A 25,896-nucleotide genomic window follows, 5' to 3' on the forward strand; every position below is an offset into this window, starting at 1 on the left:
TATCTGAATGGTGGCCGATTAGAAAAAGAGACCTGGGTGTCATGGTACACCAATCATTGAAAGTAGGCATGCAGGTGCAGCAGGCAGTGAAGAAAGCGAATGGTATGTTAGCATTCATAGCAAAAGGATTTGTGTATAGGAGCAGGGAGTTTCTACTACAGTTGTACAGGGCCTTGGTGAGACCACACCTGTAGTATTGCGTACAGTTTTGGTCTCTTAATCAGAGGAAAGACGTTCTTGCCATAGAGGGAGTACAGAGAAGGTTCACCAGACTGATTCCTGGGGTTGCAGGACTTTCATATGAAGAAAGACTGGATAGAGTCGGCTTGTACTCGCTAGAATTTAGAAGATTGAGGGGGGATCTTATAGAAACTTACAAAATTCTTAAGGGGTTGGACAGGCTAGATTCAGGAAGATTGTTCCCGATGTTGGGGAAGTCCAGAACAAGGGGTCACAGTTTAAGTATAAGGGGGAACCGAGATGAGAACTGACTTTTAGGACCGAGATGAGAACTTTTTTTTTCACACAGAGAATGGTGAATCTGTGTAATTCTCTGCCACTGAAAGTAGTTGAGGCCAGTTCATTGGCTATATTTAAGAGGGAGTTTGATGTGGCCCTTGTGGCTAAAGGGATCAGGGGGTATGGAGAGAAGGCAGGTACAGGATACTGAGTTGGATGATGAGCTATGATCATATTGAATGGCGGTGCAGGCTTGATGGGCCGAATGTCCTACTCCTGCACCTATTTTCTATATTTCTATGTTTCTAAGATTGCAAGTGGAATATTAAATGCTCAGAGTTTATATTATTTTTATTTTATTTTAGCAAACCCCTAGATTGGATTTCTATTGTCAAAAAACATTCATATCAATGCAAATCAAGATTTGCCACCAGGTAGCTGGTCTCAGGTGAAATCCTTATTCTACCCGACTTCAAGAGCAAAAAGAATTTCAAAAATAGATTGTGATTTCCTTCTATTATGAATAACCTGTTTTTTCCCCCAAGATCTGGAATTGGAATTTACAAGCAATTGCAATTTGATGAACACCATTTTCAGCTACAAATTGACCCCAAGATATTCTAATTTAGCTCACATTAAAAAAATGCCAGAAATGATCTTAAAGGAACAGGATAATTTAACACCACCCCATTTTAGCAGTTAAACAGTGCAACATTCTCCAGAAGCAAGAATAATCAATAGATCATCTAGTAGAGTTTAAAACTTTTGATTTACAGCCTGAGAATTCAACCTTAGTTTTGTCATTTAAAAACAATGTAAATTATCTGATCTAATAAGACAGTCAATCCAGGATTCATTGTCTTTTAAGTCCAAGCCCTTGTATAGTATTGATAAACCACCAGCATGTAAAAAAATGCACTGTTGCCTTCATCGACATGAATGCAACTCAGTGGCCTTGTAAGAGTCATTTCAAGTTATCTTACAATGTTTGTTTCGATCTATAAAAAAGATCATAGAGTGTAAAATTAAAACAAAACTAAACATGGATGAGAGATTCTAAGGCTGGCGATACACATCACCAGTAGGCAAATCTGGAGAGCGGTAATCAGTGTTGAATTGGTAGGTTGGGAGACAGATGCTGAGAATGCTGTTTTAATCAAGAAGTGTATCAATGGTGCAGCTAATGTCAGAGGCTTTGTCTGCCAAGTTCTTTTTGTCAAATTTTAATAAATGTGATTTTTTTTTTTACAAATCCCTCTTTATTTCTTCCTATAAAATCCTCTGGGAGGCATGCTTATTGGAGTGGGAAAATGAAGATGAAATTGTTTACCATATGTTTCAGTCATGTTTCAACATGATTTCAGACAAGGATTGATTTACCCAGCTGGCATCCATCATTATCAGACCTCCTGTTAATTGCAGCCCAGAGTTATTTTTCCTGGGCATGTCAGAAGATTAACTTTACAGGAAGAAAGCAACAAAATCGATTAATTATATATTGTTGTAATCAATTAATTATATGTTCTTGTGGCTAAAAAAAACCCCCATTTTACTGCAATGCATTTCCTCAGATTTATCTTCTATCCAAGTTTGGAATAAAAATCGTGTTGGATCTTCAATCTTATGAAAAATGAAAAATCCCTTGAGTAAACAATATCACTTTGACTGATTTGGATCCCACTATTGGAGGATTGAGAGAGAAATGGCATTACTATAGAGAATGGAGGTGTTATGCTCTGGCCTGACTACATTGAATAATGTAGGAACAAAGAAATGCAGATGCTGGTTAAATACACAAAGGGACACAAAGTGCTGGAGTTTATCAGTAGGTCAGGCAGCATCTCTGGAGAACATGGATAGGTGACAAATAATGGTTCAAATTTTAATTGGATTACTTTCGAACAATGCAAATTACTGAAAGTCAGGGATTTGTATGCTTTACTTAGATTAATGAGTTATGTGTGTCGTATATGGCATCAAGGTGTTGTTCTGCATTTTAAGCATATAAACAATAAATCTGTATTGTTTTAATAATACTTAATGGTGGAATCAAGTTTATTCACTTTGCTGAGCAAAGGAGAGAGAACATACTGGCTGATGTTGATACATGACTTTCTGGTCCATTGAATTAGACTTGTTCGGTTACAAGATTCACACAGGCCTATCATGAAAAGGGGAAAAAATACAACCAGAATTGCACGGGCTTATTAAAATGATCATGAAGCAAGGGAAAATTTTAATGTTTTTTTCTGCGTAATGGTCTTAATTGGTTTCCAATTTACACGCATATTAAGTTTCCATGGAAGGTTACCCTTGTATTTTTAGTTTATTAAATATTTCAGTGCCGGTTTTTAAGCACAGAAAGAAAGGAATAATTTGGAGCTGAGGTTGCTGGAATTTCAGATCATTTCCCATCAAATACTCACAACTGCAACGTCTTCTTATTTTTAGTTACCATCCATTTAAAGTATGTATTTTCAATTGTACTTGTAAACAGTAGCCTACAGAGGTGTATTATTCATCAACATTTTCCATAGCGGAAGCTGATAAGTTAATTTACAGCACAAAAGGCTACTGCATTTGATCAGTAACCTGTCACAGACAATGGCTGTAGACATTAACTTACAATGCATTCAGAAGGTATTCAGACACCTTCACTTATTCCATATTTTATGTTACACCTATTCTAAAATGGATTAAATTCATTTTTTTATCACCTATCAACACACAATACCCCACAATAAGAGCAAAAACAGGTGTTTAGAATTTTTTGCAAAGTAATTAAAAATAAATAACTGAAATATCACATTTACATAAGCATTCAGACCCTTTACTCAGTACTTTATTGAGGCACCGTTGGCAGTGATTATAGCCTCAAGTCTTCTTGGGTATGATGCTACAAGCTTGGCACACCTGTATTTGGGCAATTTCTCCCATTCTTCTCTGCAGATCCTCTCAAGCTCAGTCAGGTTGGATGGGGAGAGCCGATGCACAGCTATTTTCAGGCTCCAGAGATGTTCGATCGGGTTCAAGTCTGGGCTCTTGCTGGGCCACTTAAGGACATTCACAGACTTGTCACAAAGCCACTCCTGCATGGTCTTGGCTGTGTGCTTAGGGTCGTTATCCTGTTGGAAGGTGAACCTCTGCCCCAGTCTGAGGTTCAGAATGCTTTGGAGCAGGTTTTCATCAAGGATCTCTCTGTACTTTGCTCCGCTCATCTTTCCCTCAATCCTGACTAGTCTCCCAGTTGTTGCCACTGAAAAACATCCCCACAGCATGATGCTGCCACCACCATGCTTCACCGTAGGTATGGTATTGGCCAAGTGATGAGTGGTGCCTTGTTTCCTCCAGACATGATGCTTGGCATTCAGGCCAAAGTGTTCAATCTTGGTTTCATCAGACCAGAGAATCTTGTTTCTCATGCCTTTTGGCAAACTCCAAGCGGGATGTCGTGCCTTTTACTAAGGAGTGGCTTCCGTTTGGCCACTCTACGATAAAGGCCTGATTGGTGGAGTGTTGCAGATATAGTTGTCCTTCTGGAAGGTTCTCCCATCTCCACAGAGGAACTCTGGAGCTCTGTCAGAGTGACCATCGGTTTCTTTGTTCACCTCCCTGATCAAAGCCTTTCTCCCCTGATTGCTCAATTTGGCCGGGCGGCCAGCTCTATGAAAAGTCCTGGTGGTTCCAAATGTCTTCCATTTTAGAATGACGGAGGCCACTGTGCTCTTCGGGACCTGCAATGCTACAGTAATTGTTTTATACCCTACCCCAGATCTGTGTCTCGACACAATCCTGTCTCGGAGGTCTACAGACAATTCCTTTGTCTTCATGGCTTAGTTTTTGCTCTGACATGCACTGTCAACTGTGGGACCTTATATAGACAGGTGTGTGCCTTTCCAAATCATGTCCAATCAATTTAATTTACCACTGGTGGACTCCAATCAAGTTGCAGAAACATCTCAATGATAATCCATGGAAACAGGATGAACCTACGCTCAATTTTGAGTGTCAAAGCAGAGGGTCTGAATACTTATGTAAATGTGATATTTCAGTTATTTCGATTTAATTGCTTTGCAAAAATTTCTAAACACCTGTTTTTGCTTCTTCATTCTGGGGTATTGTGTGTAGATTGATTAAAAAAATGAATTTAATCAATTTTAAAATAAGGCTGTAACATAATAAAATGTGAAAAAATTAAGGGGGCTGAATACTTTCTGAATGCACTGTAAGATGTAACTTTTTCACACTATATTTAAACTCTATAGATTCAACATGGAAACAGGTCCTTTAACCCACCAGTCTGAAGAAGGGTCTCGACACGAAACGTCACCTATTCCTTTGCACCATAGACGCCTCCTCACCCGCACCGAGTTCACTCTGATCATCACCCATTCACATTAGTTCTATGTTATTCCACTTTCAGATCTACTCCCTGCACACTGGGGGCAATTTAGAGAAGCTAATTAACCAACAAACCTGCACATTTTTGTGATGTGGGATTAAACTAGACTCCCCGGAGAAAACCCACGCAGTCACAGGGAGACCGTGCAAATTCCACACAGACAACATCCGAGGTCAAGATCAAACCAGAGTCCTTGGTGCTGGGAGGCAGCAGTTCTACCTCTGCACCACTGTGTCAACCGAGTTATTCTTGTGAATAACTCCAGAGTGACATTGGCATCATACTACTATGTATCTTGCCAGAGCTAGTGATAGTTCTGTGTTTGTATCACTGAGTTTAGAAGTGTACTGCTACATTAGCAATATGTTATGTTCAACATTCATATCCTCTGCATCCTGTTTTAGAAGAATCTTTTAGACAAATAATAATATTCAGAAGTGCAATATGTTAATCAGGGAAAAGCTTTATTTGTGTCAGATTCAAGGCTCATTAATGTTGAAATTAGTTTAGCAATTACACATATGGTTTGTGGCCTTAAATGGGACTTTAAATAAGTAATGGCCTTGGGCATTTGTAGCTGCTAGGATTCTGGTTTTGAAATGACTGTTTTTATTATCAGTCCAGAGAGATATGTGAGTAGTCAAGACCCAGAGGTGTCTGTGTACAGTTAGGTCTCTTACTGTTGAAGCAAGCGCCTTTTAAATGAGATATGAATGCATTGTCATTGAGCCAAAATGTTGGGACTGCACCCATCTGTTCACCACCACCTTCTCTGTAGCTGATAGGAGTAAGCAGTAAATATGGCCTTGTCAGTGAAGTGCATATCCTGATAATTATTTTAAGAAAGATCCAAACTGTCTGGTTGTTTCTATAAAACGTTTTTGTTACACTTATTGCCAACATTTCTCTTTCAATCAACATCACTGAAGCCAATTACTTGTTAAGTAACCTTATTACTGTCTGTGTTTTTTACACTGCTGGCTCTCCATATAGAAACATAGAGAATAGGTGCAGGAGTAGGCTATTTAGCCCTTTGAGCAAGCACTGCCATTCAATATGATCATGGCTGATCATCCAAAAACAGTTCTCCTTTCCTGCTTTTCCCCCATATCTTTCAATGGTGATGTTGCTTCAAAAGTCAATAGACAATAGACAATAGGTGCAGGAGTAGGCCATTTGGCTCTTCGAGCCAGCACTGCCATTCAATGTGATCATGGGTGATCATCCCCAATCAGTACCCCGTTCCTGCCTTCTCCCCATATCCCCTGACTTCCCTATTTTTAAGAGCCCTTTCTAGCTCTCTTTTGAAAGCATCCAGAGAACCTGCCTCCACCGCCCTCTGAGGCAGAGAATTCCACAGACTCACCACTCTCCATGAGAAAAAATGTTTCCTTGTCTCCGTTCTAAATGGCGTACTCCTTATTCGTAAACTGTGGGCCCTGGTTCTGGACTCCCTCAACATCGGGAACATGTTTCCTGCCTCTAGTGTGTCCAAGCCCTTAACAATCTTATATGTTGCAATGAGATTCCCTCTCATCCTTCTAAACTCCAGTGTACAAGCCCAGCTGCTCCATTCTCTCAACATATGACAGTCCTGACATCCCGGGAATTAACTTTGTAAACCTACACTGCACTCCCTCAATAGCAAGAATGTCTTTCCTCAAATTCGGGGACCAAAACTGCACACAATACTCCAGGTGTGGTCTCACTAGGGCTCTGTACAACTGCAGAAGGACCGCTTTGCTCCTATATTCGATTCCTCTTGTTATAAAGGCCAACATGCCATTCGCTTTCTTCACTGCCTGCTGTACCTGCATGCTTACTTTCATAGACGGATGTACAAGGACCCCCCAGATCCCGTTGTACTTCCCCTTTTCCCAACTTGAAACCTATGTGAAATACGTGGTGATATCCTGACGTTATGAGAGGAGATGTAGGTTTATTATTGTCACATAGTGCAACTCTTGTTTCTTGAGGTCTCTTTAACAAGAGACTGCAGAAAAGCTAAACCAAACTTGCTGAAACAGTCTGACATTTCTATTTCACCCACCAGTCAGTTGTTAAGTCTGAGCGAGCGAAGCTGCCGACGAACACACAGTGTAAAATATTATGTCCAGGGTAAGTGGACACGGGGCAGCCTCCAAATGGAACATTGAAGCACAGTAACAGCAGTACTGCCAGAAATGCCCCCAAAATGTGTCGCCCGTGCAATCTCTAGACTGAAAAGCGGAAGATTCTGCAGAGGTGAGAGCAAAAAAACCCCACACAATTCCCAGCATGTATTTTATCCTTCTTGCCGATGGTTACAATGAATATTGCAGACAGCAACAGAATGCGGGTTGATTAAAGCATTTGACAATCCGCTGGCTGTGCCTTGTCGCAGCGCACCGGGCGCTGGAATGTTCATTCGAGCTGTCACACTGCGTGTAATTTGATCTCTTGGTGTATTGATTTGATAGTCTGAAGGTTTCACTGCAATATATCTGTATTCTTCCATCTGTAAGGGCACTTAAGCCTAAAACGGGAGTTGATATTTTATAGTCCTTACTTTGGTTGAACTTGGTAATGGAATGCCGTACGCTGAAATTAAAAAAAAAACATTTATTTATTTTTGGATAAATTCATTCTCTTGGAATAAACATAATCTTTGTTTGCCACTAGGGAAAGCATTGGATGTCGCTCATCTAAATGGTGCTTCCCAAGTCTGTACACATTGAACCCTACAAAGTGGCTTACAAAGTGTCATGGATTGGCCTCAGTATATCATAATAATGTATCAAATGTCTTATGAAGCATTTAACAAACAAAAACAAAGATAACCGTTTAATCCGTCGGGGGTTATTCTGGATGTCCCGGAGTTTGTAACACAAGCTTACGTGCTACATATTGGAAATGGGGTAAATTACGGCAGGTGATGTCCCCGACGCGGATGCGTTAACTCGTTGATATCCGCGACGATCTGGAATTATATAACTCACAGCCACTCAGTTTCTGCTCCTCGGTGCCTGCCGTCGTCTTTAACACCCCCCTTTAACTAGCTGGATAATGTGATGTCACCTCGACGGCACGGAAGGGTGGTGTGTGTGGAATGATGGTGTTGCTGCCAGCGAGAGACACAGAGAGAGGGAGAGGGTCCCGCCGCTCATTGATGTGAATGAAACGGAGTGGCCAGCTGTGGAGGAGGCAGGGAGAGAGAGGGAGACTCGCCACAAGCCGCCGCCGCCGCTCTCACATCTGTCCCACCTGACGCCAGGAGAGGATTTGCCTGAACGTTTCCCAATCCCGACTTGAAATATAAAAGCGAGCCGAGCCGGAGGGGGGAATGGGAAGGTGCTCTGGCCGGGGATATGGGGGCGGAGCAGCGGCAGCAACAGCAGCAACAGCAGTCATCTCGCTGTCAGCGGTGGGTTGCCTGTGAAACTGCCCCGGCGGGAAGAGGCAGCGGACAAATCTCCCTGCTCTACAAATATCACCAATAAGCCGGGATCGCCACACAAAAAAACCCCCCACCCGGATAAAAAACAGTGTTTGAGATCTGGTTGCTGGAGAACGGGAGAGCGAGTAGTCTCTACCTGAGGGGAGAGAGCGGGAGGGAGGGAGACCAGTCGGATCCAGAGTCTGAGCCCGAACAGGGAGCGGGGCGGCCGCCGAGGCTCTCCGACTGAGCGGGCGGCTGCCGGGCCGGCGGCTGGCACCTCCACCGGGGGGAGGGCTGCGCCGCTGCGGGCGTGGAGTTATTTTAAACCCCCTCGCCGGCGGACAGAGCAAAAGTCCGACGGGCAGTCCCGTTTTTTTTACCACCCCCCACCCCAGAAACCATGAGCTCTCCGCTCAGCCCCAGGGCAGGCAGTCGGAGTCCGGCAGAGCCGCGGCCAAGTACCAGATTGTGGAAAGCAGCGAGCGGGGACACATCTCGCCGGCCGGCCCCGGCCAAGTGAAGGGGGAGGAAGGGACGGGACGGGCAGCCTGCTTGCCTGCTAGCTGTGGGGAAAGTATCCCCGCACCCGCCACCCCCCCTCCCTCGCCTCGCCCAGCAAGCGGCAGCTGCTTTCATTGCGGAGAGAGGGCGGGGGGAAGGAGCGAAGAGGGGCTAGGGGGTCCCGTCTGAGTGAGTGAGTGGACGTCCGGAGGCTGGTGCATCGAGGAGAGGAGAGGCGCCTTCCGCATGGATTGAGCGGAGCCCCTACAGTGAAGGATCGCACCGCCTCTGGGCCGGAGGGGGCGGCAGGAGCTGTCTACATGCTCCCCTCTGGTGTGGAGTAACGCTCTCTGTCAAGACACTCATCCCTTCGCACCATGCAGCTCCTGAAAGCCGTGTGGGCTTTGGCCGGAGCCGCGGTCTGCTGTGTGCTCCTCTTCGTTATCCATTCGCACTTCTTGAAAGAAGGTAAACAGTTTCAATTACTTATCCTGTACCCTGCCCCCCCATTCTCCCTCCTTGTGTTTTGCGCCTTGGGGTTGCACTGCAATGTAAACACAGTCGGATATGCGGCGAGACGGTGGGTTGCACCGAATATTTGAACACACAATCTACCATTACAGGCAAAATCAGACAGAAACCTCCACAGTTATCTCCCAGGTTCCTGAATTGGCAGCTTTACAGCCCTCTAGCTTTTATTTCCGGAATGTTACAGTGATTGGCTCAGCCTGCCTTTGACTATAAGAGCTTGACCGGCGGAGATGTTTATTGACTTGAGGTGACCTCGGTGTGGAGAGGGGGGTGGTCTCCTGGCACGAATGTGTAGGATGGCAAGGCAAGGGGCAGGGTGCGCGTTGCTCCTCTCCAGGGCTGGAGGTGGAGGCGGGGAGCGAAGAGTAGAGGAGAGGACAGGAGCGAGCTTCAGTGGAGGGCGCTGTGACTCCGCACATGCAACGGGAGATGTAGCTCCTCCGCTCCTTGCAGCGGGCATCCCAGCTTCACCCTGTTCCCAGCCCCCGGGCATCCCAGCTTCACCCTGTTCCCAGCCCGGGTACAACCCCAGGGCACCCTGCTCTCAAACCCGGGCATTCCAGCCCCACTATACCCCTAGCCCCGTCACACCCCGGGCAAGCCCAGCGTCACCCTTCCCCTAACCCCGGGCATTTCAGCTTCACCCAGACCCGGCACAAACCTGAGGCGTCCTAGCCCCCTCTGCCCCAGCACAAACGGCGAGCATTTCACCCCCACTAGCCCCAGCAGAATCCCCAAAACATCCCAGCCCCATTCTGTCCCGACACCCGGGCATTCCAGCCCGATTCTACCCCCAGCACAATCCCCGGGCATTCCAGGTCCACTCTACCCCCGACGCCGGCACATTTCCTTCACACGCATGCTTAGCTTGGCGGAAGCTTTTCAACGCCAACTGTCTGTTTGCGAAAACGTTAACCCGCGCCTACTTCAACAGCAAGCGCGCCAGCGTGGGAATTGCATCCATCTGAAGCACGGTCCAGGCCACTTCAGAAAATGGGTTGATTTATTTTATCTGAGTGGAACTGTCTCTTCTGAAAGTGAATAAAGTCCCACACAACCATCATTATTGGGCAGATTGGGCGAGCATTCAGAACGCTCTTTATTTTAGCGATTCGCACATAACTTTTTTTTAAGATTACTTTTGTTTCAGGGTAAATCTCGCTCGGATTTTCACAAAGTTCACGATTTAAATTGAGGATTTGTCAATTCACATTGATTGTAAAGTGGTGAAATCAGTTAATTCACCCTACATTGGCAAAGGGTCCATTTCGTCCATTTACACTGTGAACTCTTATTCTGTGAGAGTAGACTGTAGGGCGTTATAACTCGTTTCACGCTACTAGTCGGGAGCGAAGGGACGACTCGCAGATAGTGTTTGATAGTACAGAAACGATGGAGAAATCTACCAGGAAAGAGTTTCAGGTGTTTGTCCGTCTATGGAGCATGCAGCCAGCGACTGGCACTCACTTGTAGACTAGGACGTGGCAAAAATAGTTGTAATTGAGTCAGTTACAATGAATAGAATATTTTTTTACAGAACATACCCAAAGGATGAATGGTTTATGTTACAGATTAAGTTAAATTAAACATTTTAAAAAGTCAGCTGCAATGGATACTTGGGTATTTCTCTAAAGCATGGAGATCTAACCCCTAAGATAATTTAGTATCTAACTCCTGATTGAATTTATTCCCTAGGTGTTGTTTTCCTTAATTTGTCAGTGATATTTAAGTTTTACTTGTAATAATGAGGGATTTATTTTATTTTGTATCTGTCTATTTTTCATTATTAAAACCTAGTAATTGATTTTCTTGCACTTTTGTGTAGCTGCATATTGAATATATAATTATTTAACAGATGGGTTCTAATTTTGTTTTCCAGTAAATTACTGCGTATAACTGACTTGAACCATGCATGCCTGTAGTCCCTGACGGGGAAGTGATAGTTCACTAGAATCTTTACTTCCATCAGATTATATGGTTCAGAGCTGTTGCTAGTTTCAGGCAAAAGGCTCCTCAATAGAAGGGCTCTTCCAAAATACCAAGCTCTTCAGAACACTGCATTGTGTTTTCAAAATATCTGATCCACAGGTTCTGAACCTATTATTATAAACATTCTTCATTATTTTTAATTAGGTGTACTTTAAGTAAATTAATTTACTTCTCATAATGCTTCAAGCACTGTAATGCTCAACTGATCTTGTACTATTTATCAGCCAAGGCATTCTTTAATTAAATTGTGAGTGCCTCTGGTTTCCTGTCTCAATTAAGTTGCCCCAATATGCAGAATGAAATCTGTGTCTCAGTTGCCTTGACTCTGGATATTCTGTTCTTGCACAATACTTTGTAATACGTTTTTGGTAATCCTAATCCTAAATGCAAATGTATAAGGGATTCTGCTTAAATTGTATTAGCTCTTGAAACACAGTAATTTTCATGAATGAATCATACTCTTTAAATTATGAATGATAACACTGGTTATCCACAGTCAAGTAAGTAAATGTCGAATTACTTCAGAATATGTGTAGGAAGGAACTGCAGATGCTGGTTTAAACCAAAGATAGACATAAAAAAGCTGGAGTAACTCAATGGGACAGGCAGCATCTCTGGAGAGAAGGAATGGGTGACGTTTCGGGTCGAGACCCTTCTTCAGAAGAGTCAATATCTTGAGTTCATTACATTCAAAATTTATTTCTAAATATGATTGTTGTAAGTTGTTTCTCTTTATTTGAGTAGGAAATTGTATGACATACCTCGGGTGTATGGTTATTGAAAAAAACAATATTTAATAAACAGCTTCCAATGTATAATGTTTGATTTTAACGATATTAATTTTCCCTCGGAACTAAAAACTTGAGACTGAATTTAAATTATGGAAATGGGAGCAACTATAGATGCAGTCTAGCTTATTGAATAGAAAACTAAAGCAACTTGGAACATTCATATGTATTACTGAACAAATTGTTTCGAGTCCTTCTCTGAAAATGCACATCTTAAAGCCACATATTTGTTGCCGTCATAAGTTCTTTGGCATAATTAAGAATTTCCTTGGCGTAATTAAGGGAATTTCATAATCACTTTCAGCATAAGAGGACATCAAAAGGGTATATTCTGAGAAATTTGAAAATTTTACTTTCCTGCCAGTTTAAACATTTTTTAAGCGAATCCTAAAATGTGTTTCTTTATCAAACAATAGAATTGTCAAAAAGAAAAGTCTGCTCAAGTGGATGAGTTTGAAAGAGGATCTTAGTCGATGAGGGAAAAGTCGAGCGAGGGAGTTTTGTAGTGTGGTGTTTGGACAATTAACTGCAAGGTTCTCTGTGATGTAAAATAGCTATGTACCGAGACAGGGTTTGTGGCTTCAGAGGAATGTTGTTACAAGGACAATCACAAATGTGATGTTTAAATATAAGGCTAAAATTTAGAATTGGACAAAAATGATTAAAGCCTCTCGAGTTGAAGAGATGGCGGCCACGGAAAAAGATTGGCTAATAGTCAGAAATATGAGGATACATAGAAACATAGAAAATAGGTTCAGGAGTAGGCCATACGACCATTCGACTCAGCACCGTCATTCAATGTGATCATGGCTGATCATCCAAAATCAGTACCCCGTTCTGGCTATTTCCCCATATCCCTTGATTCCCTCAGCCCTAAGAGCTAAATCTAACTCTCTCTTGAAAGACAGTCATGTTCCTCAGGGCTCAATGTAAATACATGCGACTTGGGTTTAAAAAAAAAGGTATAAAGAGAACTCAGAAATATGGTCAACTTTTGTGGAGAATATATGATAAAACAGAAAAAAGTGTAATGAAATTTTACATAATGTGTGAAGTGATATGTTTTGGTGGTAATGCAAAGAGGCAGTAGGAATCCATTGTTCCAGTGTTAGAAGGGGTGAGGAAAGGGAAACTAGGGCTGTATTTCCCTAAATCTGTGAAGGTGGCTTGACTAGTTAGCAAGCTGGTTTAAAATAAATATGTGAGATATTTTCCTCCTTCATTAATGGAGTAAATAATAAGGCAATTTCCTTCTAAACCATTACAATTCTCAAAAGAATTTTAGGTGTGTGGTGCCTACCTAGAATTGGAATGTTGCAATAGTGATCATTGTTCTGAAAAGGCTGGTTGAAAATACAAGTTCTGGTTTATGGAGTGTGTTTATATGCGCCATTCCACAACTTGTCATAGATCTAATGTTATCAGAGGTTCAGGCAATGTCTGACTTGAGCGTTCAATGAGAATTTGCGTTGCGAGCAAGATGAACAAAAATGGTGGAATTAAAACATGCCTGATACAAATACAACCAAAAATGTGCAATGCTTTAATAATATCCAGCAAAGAGCTTCATATTGACCCCCTCCTAGTAACTGTTATTAGATACACCCTGTAAGACCCTGAGAGACACTGCTGTACATGTTCCTGGATGAGGAGAAAATGGGGGGCAGTGTGGATTTTTGTATCGCAAAGACTGTTGTCATGGTAAGGAAATCATGCATTTCCTTGATTTTAAATTTTGCACTTTGTAGTTCGAAGGTGCATTGAAGGTGTCTGCAATTATTGACGATATAAGAGGAGGCGCTATCCTGTGCGCGGCTGCCCTGCCAGTAGTTGTCTGTCTTTTCACCGTTTTATTTTTATTTTTAGTTAGTTAAAGTGTTTTGTTTGGAGGTCTAGACTTTTTTGTGTGTGGCGGGGGGGGGGGGGGGGGGAAGGGGGAAACTGCCTTTCAGGGTCCCTACCTGGTCGGAGAGGCAGCTTTTCTCCGGGCTGCAGCTTCGACCCGTCCTCGCAGCCTACCAGCGGGCCTGGAGCGGCGTTTCCTGTCGCGGACCGCCAGAACCTCGGCTTCGGCGGCGGCACAGCGCTGGAGCGCTATCGTGGAGCGGGCGATTCCTTGCCTGGGTCGCTGCGCTGGAGCTCTGGTGAGCTGAGACCGCCGGGTAAAACATCGCGGAGCTGCGGGACTGCGGAGCGGGCGGCGGCGCGGAACTTTACACCGGGAGCCTGGGATCTCGCGACGAGATCGCCAGTTGTGGAACTCCATCCGGCGCGGCCTTGTCGGCTTCGGAAGCCGCAGCCTCCAATACGGAGGCGGCCGTTCCAGGGTTCCCATGCCGCTGTGAGGACTCTCCCGACGCCGGAGCACCACCACCCAGTGAGAACGGCCAGGAACATCCGGCCTCCGTAGAGGCAACTGTGGAGGCCTCAATAGGCCCGACTATGGGTGAACTGGGGTTGGGGACTGGACTTTGTGCCTTCCCTCATGGTGGGAGCCATTGTGGGGGGATGTTCTTTGTGTTTAAGACTCTCATTGGTGTTATGTCTGTATTCTTTTGTGTACTGCAAAATGGCAAAAAACATTTCACTTCATTACACCTCGGTGTATGTGAATGTGACTAATAAAAACCTTTGAATACTTTGAAACTAAATTCATTCACTTATTTGGACCATCTCCAGAAACTGCAGTTGAACCACTGATTCTCAACTGGTTAATTGTGATCTAAAAACAAGTTACAGCTTCGGGGGTCTGAAAGCAGATTCCAATTTATGCTATCAGAGCTGCACATGACCAATCGAAGAACTGACTTGCTTTGTTAATAAATAAAATTTAGCTTCAAAAATTTAATGTGACATAATATAAGGCACACAGCCAATAAATTTGAATCATTAAGCATGAATTGGTCAGAAATGTCCGAAATTTGTTTGATTTCAATGTGACAAGTAACACCAGGCTTGATGCGTTGGTGTTGGACAATCACAATGCAATAAAAAAGAGCATTGAACACAAACTGTCGTCGCAACAAAAAAAAAAAATTTTGTTGAGAGCAAATGTGTGGTCGAGGTATCTCTTTTACACTGTGGTGGTAGAGGTATCCCTTTAACAATAGAGAAACGAGGAGAATAAAATATTGAAATGGTTGCAAATCTGAAGAAGGGTCCCGACCCAAAACATCACCCATCCTCTTTCTCCAGAGATGCTGGCTAACCCACTGAGTTACTCCAGCATTTAGTGTCTATGTATTGAAATTTTTTAAAATGGGAGAAAAACGTGTGACACGCTTTGTGAGTTCTTATCCTAAATGGATGTCCTGCCTCATCCATTCATGCCTCTCTATTTCTTCTCTGCTCATATTTTACTTTGCGTTGTCACCAGACCACTGTGCTGAATCAAACTGTAAAGCTGAGCACAATTGTGCAACAATCCACCTTTGTTCTTGAATGAGTGGGAAAGAACTGCTAAAGTATACTCTTTTTTTGTTGCAGATCTTATATTTCAAGGCAGAGAAAATAGGATTCCTGCAGTGTAACTTTTTCATAGTCAGGACTTTCTTCAAAAAGTTGTGTTGCAAATGCTTGCATAGCTAATCCTCAGACCTAGTCCGCAATCACTTTCTTTACATTTTGGTATTTTTTTTTTTTTTAAAAGCATTCAGCTGTGATTTGCAGAGGTTGCTGATTAGTAACTTCACGCTTCTGTTTGCCAGATCCTGTCAAAGCGAGCAAAAAAGAACGTAATTATTGAACCCTTGGTTTCAAATGGGTGACCTTAAAGTAGCAGCAATATTGTTTCAGCGTTTAAGCTGCAGTTAACATTGTTAACTGTGGCTTTAGATATGTTTGTTAAACTGCACCTACAATGAGAGAGAGATTGAATACTGAAGACAAGTGGTGCTCTGAAGAAAATAGTAAACATATCTCTGACTGAAGAACATGTTATTTGTATATATTCTGCATTTAAATTAGAATATGTGCAATTCAAATATTGTTTTTCAAAGTTGTAGCATATTTAATTTGTGAAGTGACTAATCATTTTCAATAAAAACAATTATTGCAGAGTATTTAACCCAAGGATTGACTTGCGGCAGTGAGGGTTGGGGTTTTTCACCTTGATAACAAACTTAAAGATGTTAAAAAGAATGAAATAAGATAAATATTGAGTTGGATGACCTTTCCACGGGAAGTATTGGATGGAAAACGTGCATTTACTAATTGAAATCAAACTTGTTTGTTAGCTTTTGGATGAAATCACAAAATAAATAACAAACCATGTCCCCTAGCAGCAAGTTAAGAGAAATGTAAGCTATTTATTTTTGGTTCTGAGCAGAATAACATTTTTAGTTTTTTTCCTCACTTCCTTCTCTTCCTGAGTTATTACTGCAGCATCCATGTGACTGTTCTCAAATAACCATTCCCACTGGAAAGAGATTAGTTTTCTCCACAATACTTGCAGTATTATTTTTGTCCATTTCAATCTCAGTAGAGTTTCAACAGCAGTGCATCCCTGACTGATCTGATGCTCCCAATTTGCAAACCCAAATTTTATTTGCACAAATTGTTTCCCAATCTGGAATTCAACATTCCTAGTTACCAATCTGGCACTCCGATAGTACTCTGCAACACTGGCAAATTAGGAAAACTGCCAGTTTGCACGTATCATCAAGTTAATTACTTTATTTCCCCCATTTTCCTTCCCTACTTGTTTGTGGCCTTTGACCTGTTGTAATTCTGCATGATTCTGTGAGTATTTTCTATTTTGTCTTGGATGGGGGGGAATTAATTTGCTTTAACAAGCCTGAGTTTCCTGTCTGAAGTGATCAGCTGAAAATTTAATTCTGGCAGGTTTGAAAGAAAAATAATCAGTTCTATAATTTAAGCTCTGAGTGAGCCTGGAAATGCCTTTGTCTCTTGTACACCATTAATTATAATTGGCTAGTTGCTATGATTGTTTTGCAACTTCATAGTAAATGCAAATTTGCTGCATTGGTGTAAATGGGGCATTGCACTCGACAAGCAAGCTTGGCCAAACACAGGCTTTTGCCAAAAACTCACTGGTACTGCCATGTGCATTGATTCGGGTGCTAATTAAGTTACCAATTTAGTCCAGTGGTTCTAACAACTGATAAATATTTTAGTTGTTGAAGGTTTGTGGCAGCGTGGTCCCAGTTCAATGTAGCATGATCCCAGAAACCCTTGGGCAGATCATAGTCGTCAGCAATAATGTGGCAAAGAAACTCTGTGTGAGGCTTTTTGCTTATGGTTAATTGGAGCCTGCTCCATGCTCTCAATATCTCGCATCTCCATCATAACAAAAACGCTAAGGTTCCGAACCTGTTAATGCTAGTAATAAAATATGATTTCCTTTTTGTAAAGCATGTACATCATTGAATGTTCATACTATACTATATGAGGTTAATTTTGTTGGATGGAGCTTTCAGCTGCTTAAACTTGCCTTTGATTCCAGTTTTCAAATAATCCAGAATTAAGGCTTGTTGGTTAGAATGGGTGTCAAGGGTTATGGGGAGAAAGCAGGAAAATGGGATTAGGAGGCAGAGATCAGCCATGATTGAACGGCGGAGTAGGCTCGATGGGCAAATGGCCTAATTCTACTCCTATAACTTGTGAATCCATAACTTGGTTGTGAAACTCTGCATCTGAAGTTTGTTGCTGAAGAGTCTTCTTGGATTCTTCAGCTGAGAGGGAGCAGCATTTGGCTGCGACTTTTTACCTTTTAACTCCCCTCTTCCCTGTGGGTGGAGATAGAATATTCCACAATTCTGTTTCGGAGTAGAGAAAGATTACTTTCCGGTGTCTAGGAGCAAGAATTATCTCACTATCATCTAGTCATTTCCATTTGTGGAAGCTTGTTGTGCAGTTACGTTTCCCTGAAATGTTTTCCACTTACAACAGTGTTTCCACTGGATTGTAAAGAGCTTTGAGATGTTCTGAGGTTGCCTAAAGTGCTATCTTAATGATCATATTTGTATTTGCGGTCATGGTTTTGATAATACCAAAGGGCAATTTAATTTGCCGATGACTTGGAAGTAAATTTCTTCTGACCAATAGAAGGCAGGATCTCCCGAAAATACAGGTCAACCACCAATTTTCAAACAACTGATGGTCCGGCACCTCCTTTAATTTGGACAAAATTACGAGAGCGTACTTGAAATTCCATGGGTGGCCACAGATGGCATCGTCTGTGGCGTGTGCTCTTTCGGGACATGTCCCTCTGTCCTGAATGAGTTATTTGTTTTCATCTGCAATTGTTGGTGATGACCCCTCGGTTTTGTGCAATTCTAAGCTAATTTTGCTTACATCAAGCCTAGCTATTGGTTCTAAGCAAGGTCTAAGTGACATTCAAGGTGTCAAGCATAAGCAAACTTAATTTACATTTAATATTTGATTTGTTTAAGTTTTTAGCTGTCCATTGTGCTTTAGAGACACGGGAGGGATATAACTAGTAGGTCAGAGGTTTATTGCTGTATTATTATATTGAGACCTCTGTTGGGCCGGCAAAATGGATAATCTGGCAAGGCCCTGGAAACAATGGTGTCGGAAAATCGGTGGTGGACCTGTAGCTGGTTGTAATACAATGAAGGGACCATGGTTCCACATAATCTGTTGGAATTCATCAGGGGGAAGGATGTGAAGGCTTCAGAGTTAAGAGAGGGTGTGCTGATATTCCAGCTCACATCTGTCTCAGGAAGGAAGAAGCATTTGAGACGTTGGCGCACATGGGGGCTCATAAATCCCCAGAGCCTGACCAGCTTTACCCCAGCTTGCTGACGGAAGCAACAGATGACATTGCTGTGGCCCCTGACTGAAAGGTTAGCATCTTTGTTAGTCACAGGAGAGATACCAGAACACTGAAGGGTAGATAATGTTATCCCCTTGTTTATAATGGGCAGTAGAGACAAGCCTGGAAACCGTAGACCTTGAATCAGTGGTACGGTGAAGATTCTGAGGGACAGGATTTATGTTCACTTAGAAAGGCAAAGATTGATTAGGAGGAGATGGCATGGTTTTGTGCAAGAGAGATCATGTCTTACAAATCTGAGTTTCTTGAGAAGGTAATAAAGAAAATTGATGAAGGCGGAGCAGTAGACGTGATTTGCATGAATTTTAGTAAGACTTTTGAGGCGATCCTGTCAGGGAAGACCGGTCCAAAAGGTTAATTTGTAAGGGATTTGGGGTTTGAATGCAGACTGGATCCAATATTGGCTTGGTGAACAGAGGTGCTGGATGGGTGTTTCTCTGACAGAAAATAAGTGCCGTGATTTACCACAGCGCTTGGTGCTGGAAGATTTGTTTGTTATGTATAATGTGACGACATGTCCCCTTCGAGGTCTGCTCCTCACCTGGCCACAGGCAAATGAGCCACAGTCAAATCCAATTAAGGATCATTGGCCCCCACACAGGAAGCAGGGGAAGTGATTCCAGGTTGTCTCTGGATATAAAGCCCATTGGGTGAGTTCACCTTACTGTGTGTGTATTAATTAATAACTGATGCTACTACTATACTGGTGGAGAATGTGGGCATGAGTGCACTTGGAAAGTGGTTGATATTTGCATCGCTTTGCTTTAAACCTGAAACTAAAGATTACTGCTGGGAATAACAGTCATTGAATGTTTGGGGGTTTTTTTTGTGCCATTTATCTTTCTGCTGTTTTTAATGGAGACATTATTCCATTTAAAATAAGTGGATTTCTGTCTCTGCTAAATTAATGGGCTGATGAAGGTCATAGAAATGCATTAGGGTTTCCCCTGCCATTGTTGCTAGTAGTGATTTTGTGCCTCTGTGGCTCTTAATACCACTATTTTGAGAGGCAGTGGTAGAAATAATAATTGAAAGATAACGATTTTTTAATATAAAATGTAATCCATGTATCAGTGATCTGATGTGGGGATAAACCCTGTGCCCTCAGGTTGAATTGACTGATAGACTTTGGGCTGTACTCTACATTTTGTTATTGATGACTATTGCAAATTTGTGATTGACCTAGATGTGTCCTTGAGCTCAGCAGTGGAGTCATGGTCATACAGCATAGAAACAGGACCTTCAGCTCATCTCATCCATGGCACCCAATATGCTCCATCTAAACTAGTCCCATTTATCCATATTTGGCCTATATCTCTCTAAATCTTATCCATGTGCTTGTCCAAGTGTATTTTAAATGTTGTTATTTATACTGCCACAGCTTCCTCTTCTGGGGTTCATTCCAAATGCCCACTATTCAATGTGTGCAAATAGTTCCCCCATGTGTTTGTATTAAATTGTTCTTCTTAAACTTGTTCCCTTTAGTTCTCAAGTCCCCTACCATGGGGGGAAAAAAATCACCTTATCTATCCCCTCATGTTTTTCTACATCTCTACCTTTCAGCCTCAAACTAATAATTTCTTAGCCTGCCCAACTTCTCCCTTTAGCTCAGGCCCTTGAGTCTTGGCAAGAACCTCATAAATCTTCTGTGTCCTTTTAGAACTTAATGCCACCTTTCTTGTAGCAGCATGACTAAACCTGAACACAATACTCCCATGTGTAGTCTCACCTTCGTCTTGTACAATTGTAATATAATGTCCCAACTTGTACACTCAATATACTGACTAATGGAGGCCAACATACCACAAGCCTTCTTCGCCACCCTGCAAAGTCACTTTCAGGGACCTATATACCTGTATTCATAGATTCCTCTGCTTGACGACACTACCCAGGGTTCTACTGTTTATTGCAGCAATCCTCCCCTGGTATAACTTCCCAAAATGCAATACCCTACACTTATCTAAATTAAATTCCATTAGTCATTCCTCTGCCCACTTGCCCAGCTGATCAAGATCCTCCTGTAATTATTGAAAACTATCTTCACTGCTTACAATACCACCCATTTTAGTGTTGCCTGCAAACCTACTAATCATCCCTTGTACAATCTCATCCAAATTATTGATATTGAAGACAAACAACAATCCTAGAGACACACCACAAGTCACAGACCTTGGTCTAAGAAACAACCACCACCATCCGCTTCCTATGATAAATCCAATTCTGTACTCAGTTAGCTAACTGTACCTGAATCCCATCTGATCTAACCTTCCAGAGAAGCCAGCCATGTGGAGCCTTATCACACGCCTTGCTGAAGTTGATGGCCCTGCCCTCATCAACTTTCTTGGTTACTTCAAATACCTCCATCAGATTTGTAAGACATATTCTTCTGTGTATGAAACCATGCTGAATATCTATAATCAACACTTTACACTTCCTCCTGTTAAACACCATCTGCCACTTCTCTCTGTCAAATAATGTAGACGGGAACAAAGATGGTGAATGCATGGTTATGAGGGAAGGATATGGTTGGGATTGTGGGTAGTTCATGGTTGAGGGAAATGAGAGATTGCAGGGAGCGCCCAAGTGTATATATACAAGAGAGTGTTGAGGTAGCGGTGTTAGGAATCATTGAAAATATGGAAAGAAGCATGTTAGGATGCAGTGAACAGATTTCCCTTTGGCAAACAGTGAATCATGTTACTGTATTAACCTAGCAGATCGAACACTACATACTTATGTGAGCCAAACCCTTGCCTAAAGGTTAAAGTTAACCAATGCATTAACTCAGGGCCTCCTTAAGCCACGTTAATTCATATTAAACTAGTTCATAACTCTGAATAAGAAAGTCATGAGTTGTCAATCAATGGTCTTGAAAGGTAGCTGAATCAGTGGACATCAAGCGAAGGCATAATCAAGATCCATTGTAAAGCCTTCTGCAAGCACTCAACAGTATGCCTGGTTCACCCATAAGGAACGCTGACTTCAGGAGGCTGACAACCACTCATTAACTTTGCTCCAAGCATGGAATCAGTACCTTGAACCAAGGAAGTGCGAGAAAAATTGGAAGAAAATTGTGTTTTAGAAAAGCCATGTGACTGGTTATGGGAGGGAGAGAACTACAAGAATAAATGTTCTTGAAAGGTTCTAATTACTTTGTGGATTTCAGTCAGTCACTTAGGATGACGTGATGGGGTTTCTATGCAATAATTTGTGGTAATAGTTTTTATTGAATTTTCTATTTTAATGTTAAAGAACTTTTCATTAAGATCTCCCTTATGTTGAGAATGTCAAGGAGCTGGTATGTGACGATAACCCTTATCGTTGTCGGCACAAGTAAAACCTACCTCTTTCTGCTTCTTTATCTCTGTAACGTGCAGATATCTGGAAAAAAGTGGCACTGTTGTATAACAGCCTTGAAGAATGTCATGGTAACTGTCAGAAAGGCTTAAGGTGCTGCAAAGGAGGCTTTAGAATCAGTTCAGTAATTTTGTGCTATTGACAATCAGATGTAAAGATTGACACGTAAGCCATCTGAGACATTGCATTATTGTACCTTAGTTTAATTTGGAGATACAGCATGGAAATGGGCCCTTTAGATCACCGAGTCCACACCGACCAACAGCAACCTGTACACTAGTTCTTTCCTACGCTCTAGGGACAATTTACAGAAGCCTATTAACCTACAAACCTGCACGTCTTTTGAATGTGGGAGGAAGCATTTGGAGAAAACCCAAGCGGTCAAATGGAGAACATGCAAACTCTGTACAGACAGCGCCTATAGTCAGGATTGATCCCGGGTTTCTGGTGCTGTAAGGCAGAAACTCTACTGGCCATTCATTCTAGAATTGGGCACTGCAGGCCAACAACAAAATTGGCCCTTTAGAACTGAAATTGGTAATCATTTCATCACTCAGATTATGAATATCTGGAATTCTCTAACCCAGAATGATAGTGAATTGCTGGTGGGTGTAGATAAACTGTAGAGTAGGCAGGTGAACTATAGATGACATTTAACATAGTGTTAACTGATATGTTTTAGTGCAGTGCAAAGGTGAATGTAGGAACAATGGGGACCTTTGAAATCTTTGAAAGGCATATAGTATGTTGACAGGGTAAGTTCATAAATCATAGGAGCAGAATTAGTCATTTAGCTCATCGATTCTACTCTGCCATTCAATCATGGCTGAGCCATCTTTCCCTCTCAACCCCATTCTCCTGCCTTTACCCCATAAACCTTGACACCCATACTAATAAAAAAAAATCAAGAGTAGTGGAAACAAAACATTTCCGAAACACATTACCATGTAGAGTCCAAAAATGGGAAAATTATTTTTAATCTGTAAAATATTGGATAGAACACAATTAGAATATTGTGTCTGTAACTTGAGGCCCGAGAGAGGGTGCACGGCTTCCAGGGCTGAAATATTTCAGCTGTAAGGTTACATCAGAGAAGCTGGAAGTTTAGAGATACAGCATGGAAACGGGTCCTTCGGCCCACTGAGTCTGCGTCGACCAGCGATCCCCACACAGTAACATTGTCCTACACACTAGGGACAATTCATACTTCTACCCAAGCAGATTAACCTACAAACCTGTAAGTCTTTGGTGTGTGGGAGGAAACTGAAGATCTCAGAGAAAACTTACTGACAGCACCCGTAGTCTGGGTTGAACCCTGGTCTCCGGCGCAGCAATTCTACTGATGTGCCACTGTACCGCCCCTGGGCAAAAAAAAAACTTTAAAGGAGATTTTATAGCAGTGCACAAGATGATGGTTTAGAGAGCAAATTGAAATTGTTCCCTTTGGCAGATGCCTAAATTATCCCGTTAATGGGATAACTTTAAGGGAATCAGATAAAAAATTATACAAAAGGTACTAGGTGAAGGGAGAGAAAAGAATTAGAATCTGGAAATTTTGTTTACAGAATAGTTATGAAATGGAATCCAATGACAGCGAAGATTAAGTAAATCAAACTGTCAAAAGGAGATTGGATAAATACTGGAGAGAATATAAGTAGCAGAGCATGGATTATCTTACTCTTACTGCCTATTATGCCTCCTGGCATGTAGGGCAGCAAAGAAGGAGCATGGATTAACAGTGGGGAAATGTGATTGAATGTGATGCTCCAGTTGGAATTAGCTTTGAATGAGCTGAATGTTGCCCTCGTGTGCCACAATAATTCCATGATTCTATTCGATAATGTTGGGGCTGATCATAACAGAGATTTAACTACAGGTGCACAACCTTTTATCCGAAGATGCAAATAACGAAAACCTCCGAATAGCGGACATTTTTTCGGTCCTTGAAGAAAGGTCCTTGAAAACGTTCACCGAGGGCGGCCCGCAGAGGTGACAGCGGAACCTCCGGTCGGTCCTCGAAGAAAGGGGAACTAAATCCCCATTCATAAAAGAGAAGGTGAGGGTATATTGCGCGGGAAGGTTAATAATTGACAATATGCTGCTGCTGCCCGCTGAGTTAAAAAGTTCCCACGCAAGACTCACGATGCACAGTGTATCGTGAGTCTACCGTGGGAACTTTTTAACTCAGCGGGCAGGCAGCAGCATATTGTCAATTATTAACCTTCCCGCACAATATACCCTCACCTTCTCTTTTATGAATGGGGATTTAGTTCCCCTTTCTTCGAGGACCGACCGGAGGTTCCGCTGTCACCTCTGCGGGCCGCCCTCGGTGAACGTTTTCAAGCGCAAGCACGGAGATCCCAGAGACCCACAGCCAACAGCAGCCCAGCCCAGCCCCGCTCCAACTACAGAGGAAAACTGCAAACTGGCCGGAGACGTCAGGACCACCAGAAGCCGTTCCCCGAGCTGCGCCCCCTCATCGGGACACCGACCCCCAGGCCCACTGCAAGCACGGAGATCCCAGAGACCCACAGCCAGCAGCAGCCCAGCCCCGTTCCAACCAAAGATCGTTGGTTCCAACTACAGAGGAACCTGGGTTGCGGATGACGGGGCGCAGCTCGGGGCGTCGTAGGGGCCCATCGGGGAGCGGGTTCCTGTTGGTCCTGACGTCTCCGGCCACCTGCCATCCTCCGGGAACTGTACCGCCCTTGCAGGAGAGTGGGGTTGTTTGCAGTTGCAGAGGGAGGGGGCAAGGGCGGTACAGTTCCCAGCCTCAGATCCAGTCCAGGGGGGTGGCCGGAGACGTCAGGACCAACGGGACACCGACCCCCAGGCCCACTGCAAGCACGGAGATCCCAGAGACCCACAGCCAGCAGCAACTCCAGCCCAGCCCCGCTCCAACTCCAGGGGAACACGTAGGGGAAGAAGCTGATGGTGTGCAAGGTACGTCTTGTTCTTGGGGTGGCGGATGAGGGGGCGCAGCTCGGGCTGTGGGCAAACTGCCACTTGTCGCCGTAGCGGCCCATCGGGGAGCGGATTCCTCTGGAGTTGGAGGGGGAGGGGGGTATTGTGCTGTTTGATCGCCCCCTGCTATCCCAGGGACAGGGAGACACAGCGGCGTTTTAGACTGGTGGGCAATCACTTCCAAAGTTCTGCCCACACAGTCAGTACACCTCTCCTACACTGTATTTCATACAAACATTTATTCTGCAAGAAAAAACTACATTGAAGACACAAACTCGCGACCGAGTAACTGCCAGGATCGAGGCGCAAACTCACGACCTAGCTCGGGGATTCAAGAATCCCCGAGCTAGGCCACCTAAGGGCATGTAGCCCCGCTAGGATGACATGAGTGCGAGAGGTGATTCAATGCTGCGGGCACATTTACAAATTCAGGAATTCATTCAACACGCTGCATTTCATACAGACATTTATTCTGCAAGAAAAAACGACATTGATGACTCAAACTCGCGACCGAGTAACTGCCGGGATCAAGGCGCAAACTCGCGACCTTGCGGATATGAGCCGAGCACTCTACCACTGAGCCAGCCATGAAAATCTACGCTAAAAAATTTCCATTCCGAAGACCGACAAATTCTGAATTACGAAAAGTGTCTGGTCCCAAGGCTTTCGG

General features: G+C 43.1%; 1 protein-coding gene across 4 annotated transcripts in view; it reads left to right on the top strand.

Moving 5' to 3' along the window:
- tafa5 (TAFA chemokine like family member 5) overlaps nt 1–25,896 on the top strand; it is a 716,074-nt gene that overhangs the window by 151,044 nt on the left and 539,134 nt on the right. The window contains exon 1 of one of the 4 annotated variants that reach the window (XM_033039764.1): nt 8,858–9,248. The exons of the other annotated variants lie outside the window; for them this stretch is intronic. Within the exon in view, the coding sequence (XP_032895655.1) occupies nt 9,158–9,248 (91 nt within the window). The 5' untranslated portion in view covers nt 8,858–9,157. Of the gene's footprint in view, nt 1–8,857; nt 9,249–25,896 lie in introns of those variants that run through there. 4 annotated transcript variants of the gene reach the window in all.

Source organism: Amblyraja radiata, chromosome 21 (assembly GCF_010909765.2).
Source record: "Amblyraja radiata isolate CabotCenter1 chromosome 21, sAmbRad1.1.pri, whole genome shotgun sequence".
Classification (NCBI taxonomy): domain Eukaryota; kingdom Metazoa; phylum Chordata; class Chondrichthyes; order Rajiformes; family Rajidae; genus Amblyraja; species Amblyraja radiata.